Source organism: Agelaius phoeniceus, chromosome 13 (genome assembly GCF_051311805.1).
Source record: "Agelaius phoeniceus isolate bAgePho1 chromosome 13, bAgePho1.hap1, whole genome shotgun sequence".
In the NCBI taxonomy this organism is placed as follows: domain Eukaryota; kingdom Metazoa; phylum Chordata; class Aves; order Passeriformes; family Icteridae; genus Agelaius; species Agelaius phoeniceus.
The window spans coordinates 18,262,791-18,277,553 of record NC_135277.1 but is presented as its reverse complement, the minus strand read 5'-3'; the positions used below and the strand labels follow the sequence as shown (position 1 = coordinate 18,277,553).

Below are 14,763 nucleotides of genomic sequence, written 5' to 3'. Positions count from 1 at the left end.
AGTTTGAAGCCATTTCTTTTCAGCCTGTTGTCCTGTTACTCCAGGCCCTTGTAAAAACTCACTCTGGAGCTTTCCCCTTTAGGTATTAGAATCCAGTCCTTGGATCCTCCAAGATCATCCAGCAGAATAATAATATGTGGGCAAGAATCAAAAAGTCACGATTTTATTAAAAGAAACACAGAGTTGACAAAATCAATATTTCTGCCTAACTTTAAAATGGCACATTATTCCTGAGGGAAAAGCCCAACTTAACTCCTGGGGCAAAACCATCAAGAAGTCCTAAGAGAGGAAGCACAATATGAATAAACAGGTTTATTTACTGGTGGTTCCCAGTTGCAGCTTCACCTTCAACACTGCAGGTTTCCAACTGCTGGGAGAAGAGAAGGTTTCAGGGAGACCTCAAGAGCCCCTTCCAGTGCCTGAAGGGGCTCCAGGAGAGCTGGAGAGAGACTGGGGACGAGGGATGGAGGGACAGGACACAGGGAATGGCTTCCCATTGCCAGAGGGCAGGGATAGATGGGATATTGGGAAGAAATTCTTCTCTGTGAGGGTGGGGAGGCCCTGGCACAGGGTGCCCAGAGCAGCTGTGGCTGCCCCATCCCTGGAAGTGTCCATGGCCAGGCTGGACAATGCTTGGAGCAAGCTGGGCTGGCGGAGGGTGTTGCTGCCATGGCAGGGAGTGGAATGAGATGAGCTTTAAGGTCCCTCCTAACTCAAACCCATCTGTGATTCCATGATGTCCATCCACAAGTTGTCCTCACTTTGCAGTACCTTCTACCCAAAACAGGCCAGAATAAAAGATATAGTTTTACCCAAATTACTGCAGAGATGAACAGAACCAGGAGCAGTCAGTCTGGTATCAATTCAGAACTGAAAGAGAATGTTTCAAGCAAGCTGCCAAGCGTCCAAACCACTGTTTCTAAAAAAAAAGAAACCCCAAACCACAGGACTGTGTTTCCAATCAGCACACAAGAAGGCAGGAGCGTGCAGCCAGCCAGGAATGTGACATCACTGCAAATCCAACTAAGTCAGCTTCTCCATGTGCTCTGGGGCTGCAGCTCAGAGAAGGGGAAGAGAAAAGGCTTGGCTTGGAAAATAAAACTCCAGTCTCAGCTCTGAAACTCCAAAATACCAAAGGGAAGGATCCCTTCAGGCCAACTCTGCCCATTCAAGACTATTAAAGGGGGTGAGAGTTGTCACAGCAGGACCCTAAGGGCACAAATCTGTCAGGAGCCAGGCTGGGATCATGGAATGATCACACTCACTTTCCATGAAAAGCATTTCTGCACAGAGTTGTCATCTCCACATGCTCCAACACTGATGAAAGGGATGGGCAAATGTCGGCCCCTGTGCCGAGTACAGAAAGTGAAACATTCCAGAATGGAGCAGATGCACATGGGAACCTCATCAAAGCTCAAAACCCATCCCAAACCTAAATCTCAAACTTTTTATGTGGAATCCCAGTCAGTTTGGGCTGGAAGGGACCTTAAACTGGTCTCAACCCATTGCATACCATGGGCAAACCCCATCCAACCTGGCCTTGGACATTTCCAGGGATGTAGCATCTCCCACCTCTCTTGCAACCTGAAGACTGGCAGATCCCACCTGCTCTTCTTGGTGGTGTGAAGAAGCAAGGACATGCCAAAATGGCATTATGCAATCCTTTCTGTGAGAGTCTGTGGAGCAGAGACTTTTCCAGACAAACCCCACTGAAAATTTCAGTGTACCAAGCTATGAAAAAACCCACAGGCATCTGAAGAATAAAATAGCTGCTGTATCCATCAGGAAAGGCAGCTGCCCATGAGCTACAGAGGTCGTGGTGGGAGACCCATGTCTGCAAATCCTCAAACCCTCAATGGCTCCATCCCTTGGAGCCAACTATAATGCTCCTTTGTTAAATACACAGGAATAACCAGCCCGTTGATTCCCAAGAGCCCAGTGAGTCATGAGTGGGGATTATCAGACATCAGCAGTCTTTGTGAAGTCCCAAATGTCAAATGAATCCCATTCTTCCTTCCTGATTCAGACAGATCTGAATTTAAGTCACTCCTCCTACTCCCTGAGCCAGAGGAAGACCAGGAGAAGGCCTCTTACCACAGGGAGGTTCAAGCTGGAGCATCACAAATTCTGCTCTGTGAGCAGTGAACCTGCTCTCAGAGAGAGGTCACTGCTGGATAAAATTTGGTGGTCAGGATGCTGACGATGTAAGTAAGGAGGTAAACAAAAGGCACGGGAGGTGCTCATCTTCACACAATTCACAGCTTCTTCCAAAATGATTTTGTCACGGAGATCACATCAACCATTCCCAAAGCAGCCTGGCTCCTTCTCTTCCCCCACAGCCACCACACCCTGATCTTTCCTTTCTTCTGCTGATAGTGGTGATAAACCTTTCTAAGGGGGACACGTGGGATTTGGGTGCAGCCATATCACCAAAAACATTTGGGAAAGCACTTGAGAAACTCATGCTGAGCCACTCTAGTTCTACAGAGGTGTCTTCCAGCTCAGCAGAAGGCAGGACTGCTCCCAGCTGTGTCAATACACTGCAGGTGTTGGGCAGCTGGGCAAGGGAGGGGATTTTGCCCCTCTGCCCTGCTCGGGTGAGACCCCACCTCAAAAGCTGCCCCAGCCCTGGAGCCCAGCACAGGAGCTGCTGGAGAGAGTCCAGAGGAGGCACCAGAGTGATCAGAGGAATGGAGCAGCTCTGGTGTGAGGAAAGGCTGAGAGAACTGAGGTTGTTCAGCCTGGAGAAGAGAAGGCTCCAGCACCTAAAGGGGCTCCAGGAGAGATGGAGAGGGACTTGGGACAAGGACCTGGAGGGACAAGACAAGAGGGAATGGCTTCAAACTGACAGAGATGGGATCATGGGGAGAAACACTTTCCTGTGAGGGTGGTGAGGTCCTGGCACAGGTTGATCAGAGAAACTGTGGCTGCCCCATCCCTGGAAGTGTTCCAGGCCAGGTTGGATGGTGCTTGGAGCAACCTGGTCCAGTGGTAGCTGTCCCTGCCCAAGGCAGGAGCTTGGAACAAGACCATCTTTAGGGCTCCTTACAACCCAGCCCACTCTATGATATTCTAAGGACCCTCCAGCAGAAGGGCAGTTATAGCTCAGTTCTAAACTTTTCTAGCTATTTTTTATGTCTGTGCCCAAGATGAAGGAAAAAAGTAGAAACACCACATTGATTAAATGTCCATCAGAAAGACCCAGAGAGCCCTTGTGTGCCCTTTGTTAGGGCACATTTCACATCTGCACAAAGGCAACACTTCATTTCTAAAGATTAAAGCTCAGTAACAGTTACTGAGCTCAAACACACCCTCAAAGTGGGAGAAAATGTATTTTTTACCCCCTTGGAAAAAGGAGTCAAACTATCTCCAGCAGACCCCCAGTGACAACGTGATGTGTTTAGTTATTTGTGACACAACAGCTGCTCTAGATGCTATTCAAGGTGCTCTGAATTCTCACACAACCCTACAACAAGAGGGAGCAGAGGGACCAAGTGTGGTGTGATGCTCAGTGTTCCTAATCTGGGGGATACAAGAAGATTAGAGGCAGAAATAGCCAAAACAAGCAGTTCAGCAGAACAGAACTGATGTATTTTGAAGAATATAAGAGGAAAAAAATTGTTTCTCTTTACCAGCCACAGAATAGAATTCAGAATTTCTGAAAATCCCACATAACTACACTGGAGTCTAAGAGAAGCTGATGGATTTGTGGCTGCTCCAAAGCATCACACAAGGGGCCAGGTTTTGAGAGGTCTGAGGAAAAGCTACTGGGAATCTCCTATGGAGATCTGCACCTCCTGCCATAGAAGAGCCACACTACCACAGGCACTCGAGAAGGCAGCAAAAATTCCCTGGAGTCTTGGGTCAGCACTGTGCTGTGGAATCAGTTCTCCAGCTTAAGGAATGACATCTGGAGATGAACACCTGCACCCACACACACTCAGCAATGCATAGCTCTGCTTTGGACAACTCTCACACAACCACAAGTCATTAAAGCACTTACAAACCATCAGAATAAAGTACAAACCTGCCTTCCAGGATTGGAATTGAAGAAAAGTCAATAATTTCCTAGATTAGGACACCCATTAGCTTCTCCGACATTATTTTGAGATAAATAAATAAAAACTGAAAGAAAACTCTGAGTGTGCATCTCAAAGTATTGAAAACCATTCCAAGAGTTGCCTTTTAATAACAAATATCATGTACTGACCTCTGCCAATTTGTATGGTAAAATCAGCTTCTCTCCCACTGTCACTGTCTTTCTGGTCACCAGGGCCTCGAACAGCATCTCTTCTTTCACCTAAAACAAAAGTACAGATGTTAATGATTATTCTAGTGATCTTTTTTAATTTTAAATCCAGTTTAAAAAATGCTAAACTTAAAATAAAATTCAGTGTAAACATATCCAGATAGCAAAATTTAATTTAAAAAAAAACACCAACACTTTTGCCAGCCTTTGCAGAGTTAAGTTCAATGGGTAAAAACATGCCATTGGGAGGAGCCAACTCAGCACATAAACCCAGCATCAGAAACCTAACACCAGGGTATTCAAAGGAACCTGATTTTCTGCATTCAGCATCCCAATTGTAGCAATTTCCCATTGGTTTCCTTATTCCCGGTACAGCTCCTCCCTCCCACACTTTCTCTTGGCAAAATAAGTCAACTTTCCAGCATTGTCAAGATGAAATCATACAAATTACTCCAGAATAAGCCAAGCAGTGTCATCAGTTTCAGAGATATCCAAGTGAAGGAGGGTTTTTTTTTGTGCTTTTAAGGGTGGGGAGGAGTCAGAAGGAGGAAGGAACCCTTGGAAAAGCACCTGATATTTACTCTGCTATTGGCACTGGATGTTTACTTCCTAAAGCCCCAGTTCCTGGTGAGGTGACAGTCTCTAATCAGCCCTCACAGGTCTGCAGAACAAAACTCAGTTGTGCAAACACAGACACTTCAGCAAAGAGGAAAACAGTGCTGACAAATTAAGTGGTACCTGCAGCTGTTGGGGAAAAGCCACTTTCCCAATCAAGACCCTCTTACTTTGAGGAATTCAGGTGTCCTCTCTCCCAGAATAAATGAGTTAGACCTAAAGACTTTGAGTCATTGACTGATCTTCATTAAATTTCCAAGTCAAAAAAGACATCATGAGGCTGGGTGGGAATCTTGGAGCCCAGAATTAATGGATGTGGATTGACACAGAGAAACTAAACTGAAATCTCTACAAACTGCTTATCCTACCTGAAGGACTCCATGCAGACACCAGACCTCCTCTGGACATCTCTGACTGTTCAAAATTCACATTCCTGAAGCCATCCAAGGCCATATTTTTATCACAGGGAAACCATTTATGTTTTGACAAGGAAAATGGGAAACATAGAGGTCTATCAATTGAGCTCAATGATCTTCGAGGTCTTTTCCAACTAAAACAATTCTATGTACCTACTTTGACTTAAAGGTTTCATCCAGGAATTAGTATGAAGAGGAAATGCAAACAAGACAGTGAAAGGTCAGGAATCTCACAAACCATAGCAATAATGATGCCCTTCTGTACAAAAGTCTCCTTCTGCCAAAACTACCATTATGTGAGTCTCCCTGATAAAACCCAGGGAGTTTTTATATAACTGATTCTTCCTGAAACAAGAACTTGTTGCTGTGGAAATCAGAATCCATCAGGTCACCTGTATATGATGTCACCTGCCAGCAAGGTCTCTATCACTGGAAATGACACTTCAAGGTTCATTTCTTTAGAGCTCAGCACTACTCAGGAGCTCCCAGTTCCTACAATCTGATTTTACCTTTCAAAATCAAGCAGGGAAAAAAAGAATCTTCTGGTTCATCCAGAGATCCATAGCAAGATTCCACATTTGGTTTCTATTCCTCTACATTCACCAAAATATGTGATTTTGTAATTTCCAGCTCTGTGGACACTTTTCCAGCAGCTCTTGACTGTAGGACTATCAGCTGCTCTCCCTCAACTGCACAACTTGGAACAAAAGTGAGTTTCACACCATCCATTATCCCCTTCAGGGATGCTGCAAACCCACAGCCAGCATGCTGGCTTTTTTAAATTATCCAAGGCAGCAAGGCAGAGGGGTGTCAGATGGTTCCTAATCAAAACAGTCCAAAGAAATATTCCTCAACAACATAAGCACTTCCAAGTCCCAGATTTGTCAGCAAACACAGGGATTTTAAGCAATTTAAACAACTACCCACGCCATCCCTCACCATCCCCAGCTCATGGTCACTCTGGATCTTTCTCTCCGTGCTCTCTGGAGCAGGGAACCTGGGGATGTGCATCCTTCTTCTCCTGCCCTGTGGAGATCCCATTAAATCATCTTGTACAAAAACACTCTTGGCAAGGATGGGAATCCCTGCATCTCCCCAGGCCCCTCTCTGCAATTACCACCCAGTGGAGCTTGGTCTCAATTCCTTCATCACCTCTGATGAGCACCACAGGGGCAACCAAATCATCCTGATCTGCATTCAAGGTCACAGCATGAAAGTAGCTGACTCCTGATGCCAGGGAGGAGCCACTGGAGCTTTCTAAATAAAAACTCAGCACGTGCTGATGACTAAGGCCATGGAGGCACTTACAGCTTCCCCACATCCTACACCTCCTCCTCCAGTAAGTGTGAAACACTAAAATAGGAACACCCATTGGTGCAGAGTAGCAAAGAGGAGAACATCACTTATTCCTTTACTTTGTGCCCTAGGAGTTTCACTCTTGGGTCACATTTCATGGATTTTTGCTTCCTGGTGCTCTCCCTCTTAAACACGGCCTGCAGGAGTTTCGATCTTAATTACAGGGACAAAATGCAGATTTGCAGATTTAAGACTTTGTTGCCACAAGTGGGCCCAGAGAGGGCTGGAAGGCTCCACTCCATGAGCAGTGAGGGGTGACCAGCAGTGCCACAGCTGGGAACGTCAGCGGAGCACGGAGCCAGCACGGGCTGGGCTGGAGCCAAGGCAGGCAGAGACTGCTCCTCCAGTAATTCTGGGGTATTATGTTAGAGCAGCTGAAGAAAAAGGAACCATTTCCAGCTGGAGAACAAGAAAACATCAGGTTTTGTCTCTCCTTCCATATCTGAGAAAGGGATTCCAGTGCTGAGTGCTCGTTCTAAAGACGCCTCGTGTGGAGTAACGGAAAATAAATTCAGATTTCTATCAGCTCTTCTTGGAAAAGAGCTGAACCTTTTCCTCAGACTTTCTTTCAAATAACCAGAGAGTTAGAAAGGATGAGAGGGAATGGCTGGGGCTGTGTGAAGGAGGTTTAGGCTCTTCCCTCAGAGGGTGGCTGGGCACTGAACAGGTTCCCCCCAGGGAATGGTCGGGGTCCCAGGGCTGCCCCAGCTCAGGGAGAGTTTGGACAATGCTCTCAGGCACAGGGTGGGATTGTTGGGGTGTCTGGGCAGGGCCTGTGGCTGTCAAGTTACACTCAATGGAATTTGTGGATCCCTTCCAACTCAGCATATTCTGTGATTCTCTCAAGTTTTCTGACTCTAATTCTGGTTCAAAATTTTGCATCTAACCATGATATCCCTACTTATTGCAGGGATGTTGGACCAGATGAACTTTGGAGGTCACTTCCAACCCCAATCATTTTGTGATTCTACAAAACATCATCTGAAAAACAAATCCAGAAGAAAAAGCTGGAAGCAAGCACTGTCTGCTCCATAATCCTCACCCACTCCTCAATTAATTTCCAAGACATTTATCACAGGAGGAGCCCCAGTGCCTGTGGGATCCCTCTGGGAAGCTGAAGGCCATTTTTTAGTGGAAGAAGAACTTGAGCACATAAATCTCCTGGAGAGGCCAACTTTAGCTCCAAACAAAAATGTGCACTGGGAGATCTGGCAAAACTTATTAAGGTCACTTGATAACTTGTATTTACCTTTATTTGTATTGAGGTTAGGTATTGCATTGGTTACCTAAACCTAAAAACTGAATACAAAACTGCTCCACTGGGCAAAGACAGAATTTATCTCCTTCCTCAATGCTCCATCCATGGAAATAATTCCCCATTTTATTAAACACACACAATTAAAACATTCCTACTGTTCCAATGGAAAACAAAAAGTCTCTTTTAAGGTCAACTCGATAAGCTCTAATATATTATTTTTATTAATAAGCCCACAAATTAGCTTTTCCAAGCTTTTCCCCCAGAAACACAAAGGTTTTACCCAGTTTTACACAACCCTCTATGATTTCTGCCCAGGCCCTGGGATATTTGCAGTGCTTGCACAGGACTCCACGTCTGCTTGATCCATCAGGCAGCCTTGACATCACTCCCCAGCACAGCATTTCAGCAGAGTTTAAACAAAGGCCCTGAAAAATCTGCCAAAAGCATCACATAATCCACACACTATGTCTATTCCTGAAAAAAAAAAATGGAATCAGGGATTTTACTGTAAATGAAACAATGATCTGCAGAGTCTGGCCAAAATCCTATATTGCAGTTTCAACAAATGCTGCTCTGGATGGTTTAATAAAGCAAAAACATATTGGATGAGGTTGTTGATATCTAAGAAAAAGCAAATCCATTGCAGATCATCATCTCCTCCCAGATTCCTTCAAAAAAATCTCAGTATTAGCTTCATTTTCTAGGGACACCAATCTCATTACACAGAGGGAGGAGAGCTGTGCAGTGGTGTTGCATTAACTGGTGCAGCAGGGAAATTCCCCCAGTTATCATGAGAGGTCCCAACACAAACCTACCAGCTCACAAAAATTTGGGCCAGATTCCCCTTTGCAGTGGGAGAAGACCCTAATTTTGCCCAAGTTTTTGATTTCAGCCAGGCTGGTGGTTCCCCTGCTGCCCTTGGAGGCCACATCCCCATGGAGGCCATGCTGCAGCACCTCTGCATCCCCTCCTGGCTGCTCTCAGGGATGGCCAATGCAGCTCCAGCTGGATTTTTCCTTCTCTTTTCTGTGTCAAATCCTTGACTGAACAAATCCAATGAGTCATCTGAGTATAAAGATCAACTGAGAAGTTCCTCCAAGACAAGGAAGTATCAGATCCCAGTTTCTTCCCTCCCTTTGCTGTGCTCTGGATGGTCCCACCAAAGAGCCAGTGACCACAGGAAAGGAAGTTCAACTCCCTGTCAACTCCTATTACTTTTATTCTGAGATGATTTTTCACTTATTAGTGTCTAATGCCAAGATCTGGAGAGGGGATTAACAACTTTTTCAAGCCAATTCATCATTTCAGCAACAATGGGAAAAGCAAAACTGTTCAGTGACCACAAAAAAAAAAGAATGTAATAAAAACAATTACCCAAATGAGACAAAATACAAAGTGTCAAATGTTTTAACCAGTATTTTAAATCTCTGGCTGAGTAAAACTCACTGCACTTAATGTGGAGAGCTGTAATGAATAAGGAGTGGTGGCTGCTCTTTGTAATGATGCTTCAACTGTTTGAACCCTTTGGTTCTTCCTTTGGGTCAAACCTGAATAAGCAACATCTGTTGAGGTCTGCAAAGAGAAATGTGGCGTTTCATGGAGATAAATCAAGCCTGAAAATGAGATTATTTGCTTTATTTCAGCTGATTTCAGTGGGTCTGTTGAAAGGTTTGCACTTGGAGGCAGCAAATGCTTCCAGTTCCATGGACCAATTATCACCTAAATGCAACTTAAGGGACAAACAACACCACTTACCAAACTCAGTGATGCATTTCATCAGATCCTACCCCAATGCAGCAAGCATTGTCCCAATCTAATTAACAAGCATTCTATGTTCTAGATGGTCATTTAATTTGCAAAAAGAATTACCACAATGAACAGAAATCTATCAATTTGCTCAGATATTTCAGATCTTAGTGGTTAGGTTTGTTTGGTTTTTTTTTCAAATGGTGAAAAATAAACATATTTATTGATTTTTAAATCTTGTTGACACTACCTGGAGGTGCTGTTCCAGCCCATGGCATTAAGGCACCATTGGATTGACATGGCTCAGCCAATGCCTCATTTCACATAATCATGTGTAAAAACCACCCCACGACCTCCCCACATGCAGATGTTGCAAAAGGGTTTGTTTGCAAAGGCAAAGACCCAAAGCCTGGAACTTTTTCAGCTCTCTAAGTCACTCTCTTACTCAAAACTTTTTTAAAAAACAATTACTTAACTGACTTGGCCACATTTAACAGGGTAAAATCAACAACATTCTCCTCCCCACTTATATTTTCCTTCTGTTTATTTCTGCAATCTCCAAGGCCAAGATGCAAAGAGCATCCAGCTGCTCAAACCATATTTTACAGAAGCTTTCCCCTCCCTAAATTCAAAGCATTAATGAAGTGTTATGAAAATCCCTGAGAGCCAATTCCCAAGTTCTGTAGGTAGGGAGATAACACAACAGTTATTTAATGGAATGAATGGGAAGAGCACTATGTGTAACACAAAAGGACAAATTGCCTTCTGATTCCACCATAAAATCAGCACAAATTCACCTTCCAGACCATCCAGGGAGTACAAAAGGGTAAAGATAAGTGTTGCTATAATCAACTAGATGAAAAACAGTTCAGCTGCAAGAAGTTTAGAGCATTTCAAGTGAAGTGAGACAGCAAGGGGAGGTTCTGGCCACCTCAATCCATGCCAGGAGGTTTTTGAGCTCAGCTCCTGAAGGCCAGTAGGACAAGTTGGCTCATTCAAGACTTTTCTCATGAAAAGAAGGACCACAACTTCATAACCTGCTTGGGCTGACAGAGCAGATCTCCTAAGAACAGGTGGAGACCAACAAACCCTTCCCAAGGGACACCAGCACAGCAGTGGCTCACAGAGGCCAAGGTATCAGGTCCTAAACTGCAGATAATCAATAGATGCACCAAAGAACTCCATAACAGGCCCATAAATAGGGACTAGAGGGGTGAGATGGACCTACAGATTCCCTTGTGGAATCTGGCAGGTAATAACAGACAAAAAACACAGTGAGGGAGCTCAGCACCTCCTTCAGCCAGCACAGAAGAAAAACATGGGGTTATGGTTGTACAACTGCTCAAGTTCCTCAGACAGACTTTAGAACAGATTTGAGGAGCACCAGCTGAAGGCTGGCAATTGAAGGCACTGCTGGGTTGGACAGCAGGATTGCTTTGCATCTACACCCTGCAACATTTCACATTTAATCACAGAAACAGGATTTTCAGTCAATGAAACCTAAAGCTGAAGAGTAGGGGCAAAAACCCTCCATGAAAAACCTCTTAAAAAATGCTCCTGTACCTTTTCCCTGCCAAACATGAACAGCCCATAAGAATGGAAACACACAAAACCTTACTCTTTGGTGAAAGTGGAAATAAATTGCACATGTTTTGTGTCCTAAATCAGAGGTGGCTTGTTTGGTGTGGAAGTTCCAGGAGGGAAAGCAGAGCCTTACCTCCAGCAGCTCTGACACAACAGGAAGTATTTCAGGGTTGCAGATATCGATGGAGTCATCCCTGTAGGTTTTCTTTTTGTACCGGATGTTCCCCAGGTGCAGGATCGCCGACAGCAGAGAGAAAATCCTAAATAGAAACAATTCATTTTCATTCTGGTTTTTATAAAGTGAATGAAGAAGAATAAATTTTACCCTACCCCCAAGGGCCATGTCCCTCTTTGGCTCATTCTTCTAATTTTCAATCCAAAGAATCCACTTTGCCTCATGTGAAGAAGTTTTTTATTTAGTCAGGTACCAAACTTGTATCTGAAAAGTTTGCTTGAAAATTCTTTAACACATCAAACCCACAGTTACAAAGAAAACCAGAAATCCTAAGAAAACCAGAAATCCTCCAGTAATCTTGATATCCAGATTAAATATTTATCATACAAGTGCCTAAATTAACGGGTAGAGTGGGCATGGACATGCAGGTGATCCCTCTTAGTCCCCTGGGACACATTTTTTTGTCACCTCTTTGGATCTAGCCCCAGCCATGAACAAAAGACTGTACAAAACAGCATAAATGCTTTTATCATATCTAAGTAACTGAGGCAAAGAAAAGATGCTACACTTCAAGTTTATCCAACCAAATTTTCTGTTTTGGAGGGAATTTGGTCATTTTTAAGTTATCTCCATTCAAAAAAAAAAAAAATAGGATCAGACACTCAAAGAATATCCTGAGTTGGAAGGGATCCACAAGGTTCAACAAGCCCAGCTCCTGAGCCATGGCTGACTTCAGCTATAAATCCTGTTTGTCCCTAATTCTACACTCTCTTGGGAACTCAAAATGAATAAACCTAAATGTGATTCCTAGCTATGCCACCAGCTTGTCTGGACAACACACCTTCACCCCTCCAAGTCCTCCCTTATCTCCAAAACAAGGATACCAACCCCTTGTTGTGAATTTCAGGATGCCATTTTATAAAAATTTCTCTTCTCTGTTTCTACAAAGGTGAAACCCCATGTTTTGCTACAAAGAAATGACTTTTAAAAGTATAGTAGTATTTAAAACATCCTCCCTATGCCTCAGCTGAAGGTGGTTCCTTATTTGTGCTGCAGTTGTGTAACACCAAGCAAAATAAACCTGCTCGTGTAGTGAAGAATCCACTTTATTTCTGACACGCAAAATTCACCAGGAGAAACTTGTGTGCCAAGAAAAATCATTGCACAGTAAATCAGAAGTGAGAATTTACTGCATCACCCGACTCTGCTCAGTCCTGACACTTCCTGATTGCTTTGCTCAGGCAATTAAACCCCTCAACAGGCTTTAGACAAACCTCATCCTGAAGGCTGATAAAGCAGCCTCTGACACAGAACATATTCACACAAGTCTGGATCCTTGGGTTTATCAATATGTGTGTGGAAGGTAGAGAAAAAGCAGTTTTAAATTTCATAATTGATTTACAAGTGAGGGATAAAGAATGAGCTTCCAAAATTTCTCAGTTGTGTGAAAATATCTTTGAGGTAATTTTTTATGCCGAGTTCTTCCCAACCTACTCAAGCCTTTCAAGCCAAAAATCAACACAGGAGGGATTATTTTATAGGTTTGGTTGGAGATGACCCTTAGGAACCCTCTAATTCCATGGTATCAGTGGTGTTGCTAAAGTCCAGTTTTCAAACCAGCATGTCCAGTGAATTAATGGCAAAGGCCAGTTGGAAATGAGTCTACAGACCTGGAATTGCACACAAAGGGTTAAGTTTGATGAGGGATAATGAGGACTTCTGATTAAACCAAGCTCTGGATTCATGACATGCAGAGTGAGGCGTGATTATTCATGAACACTTGAGAAATACTTCAAGATGTCAGCTCCTGCCAACGCTCCATTTGCATGAGGAGAACTGTTCAGTACAGCAATGATCACAGAACCACAGAATGCTTTGGGTTGGAAGGAACCCTAAACTCATCTGGCTCCATCCTGCCATGGGCTGGACACCTTCCACTAGACCAGGCTGCTCCAAGCTGGCCTGGGACACCTCCAGGGATGGGGCAGCATCTCTGGAATGTCCTGCCAGTGGAGGTGGCATTGACCAGGACAATCTCCAAGCTATTAAAATGAAAATAAACTCACTGTCTGCGTGTCTTGGGCAGGAACCCCACCATCTCCATGGCCAGCTGCAGCCGCTCAAAGTCGTGTTTGAGGTCCTCCCCTTCCACGGAGAAACAATCCTGTGGATCAAACACACAGAGGAAGCACTGACACCATCAACACCACATCAGCTCCAGGTGGCCAAATCAGCACTCCCTAAATAGCACTGAGTGATCTCCAGGTCCTTTATCAGCAACATTTCCAACCTGGCACTGGAAATACATTTCTGGCTAATATTTTCTGGAGATACATCCTTGTTTCCCAGGTTTAACCTCAAAGGAAAGAGGTGAGCCCCCCAATTCCAACAGTATGGTGAGAGTTGGTCAGCGTGACCCTACACAGAAAGGATGGGAAATAACAACAAGATGAAATCTGTTCCACATTTACAGGCAGTTTATTCCACATTCAGTCCTATACCTAAGGAGGGAAATTCAGTTTTTAAATAGAATTCAGATAACTTCATGGAAATTATCAGCGCATTAAATCCTGTGTGGGAATGGCAAAGCTTTAAATATATTTCTCAGAAACTTTATTTGAACCACCAAGAAGTTATTTCAAAATTGGGAGAATCTGAAATCCAGGATATTTTATACTTCTTGGAGGCTCACGTGCCTGAACAGTTTAGTTTTTCCTTGATATCAGTCACTGACATGTTGGAAAAATCCAGTGACATTCCAGACCCAACCAAAGCTGTCCTGCACCAATATTTAGGAAACAGAAATGCTCTTTAAATTAATATATAGACCACTAATGCTAAATATCTTCTGCTTTGGCTCACTGTAGGCCTCCCATGGATTATTTATTCTTCTCTCTGCCTTCCTAGCCTATATTTAATATTCTACCCATTGCTGCCAATAAAAACTACCCATCTACAAATCAAAATTAGTTTATTGTGTATCACACAATGTTGTGCTATTTTAAACCTCAGACTATTTTATTAACACTTAAATCAAGGCTTTCTACAAGTAATTAGAGACTTTCAACAAGTTAATCCAAGTGTAAGTAAATACAAATAAAATTATATAAAATTCTATTAAAAGTTTATTAAAATAATACAAATAAAAGTTGTAGCTGCAGTTGGAATTTATTAAGCAGCTGAATGCACATAGTTTATTTTGATAATTTCCTGAACATCATACTTATCACACAAGCAAATGTGCAAAAAATTTTGCACAAATAATTGGGAAAGTCTGCATTAAATAGGGTTATGTAAATCATTGAAAAGCCACTTGTACTCACTGGTAGTACAGAAGATTAAGCACAAATACAGAATATACAGA

At 43.5% G+C, this 14,763-nt stretch overlaps 1 protein-coding gene across 9 annotated transcripts in view; it reads right to left on the bottom strand.

Moving 5' to 3' along the window:
* Positions 1–14,763, bottom strand: part of MYO9A (myosin IXA) — a 179,029-nt gene that overhangs the window by 90,656 nt on the left and 73,610 nt on the right. For all 9 annotated transcript variants that reach the window (XM_077185319.1, XM_077185321.1, XM_054641970.2 and 6 more), the window contains 3 exons: positions 13,466–13,563; positions 11,358–11,484; positions 4,211–4,300 (listed from right to left, as the gene is read on the bottom strand). In XM_077185319.1, coding sequence (XP_077041434.1) covers positions 4,211–4,300; positions 11,358–11,484; positions 13,466–13,563 — 315 coding nt within the window. The remainder of the gene's footprint in view (positions 1–4,210; positions 4,301–11,357; positions 11,485–13,465; positions 13,564–14,763) is intronic.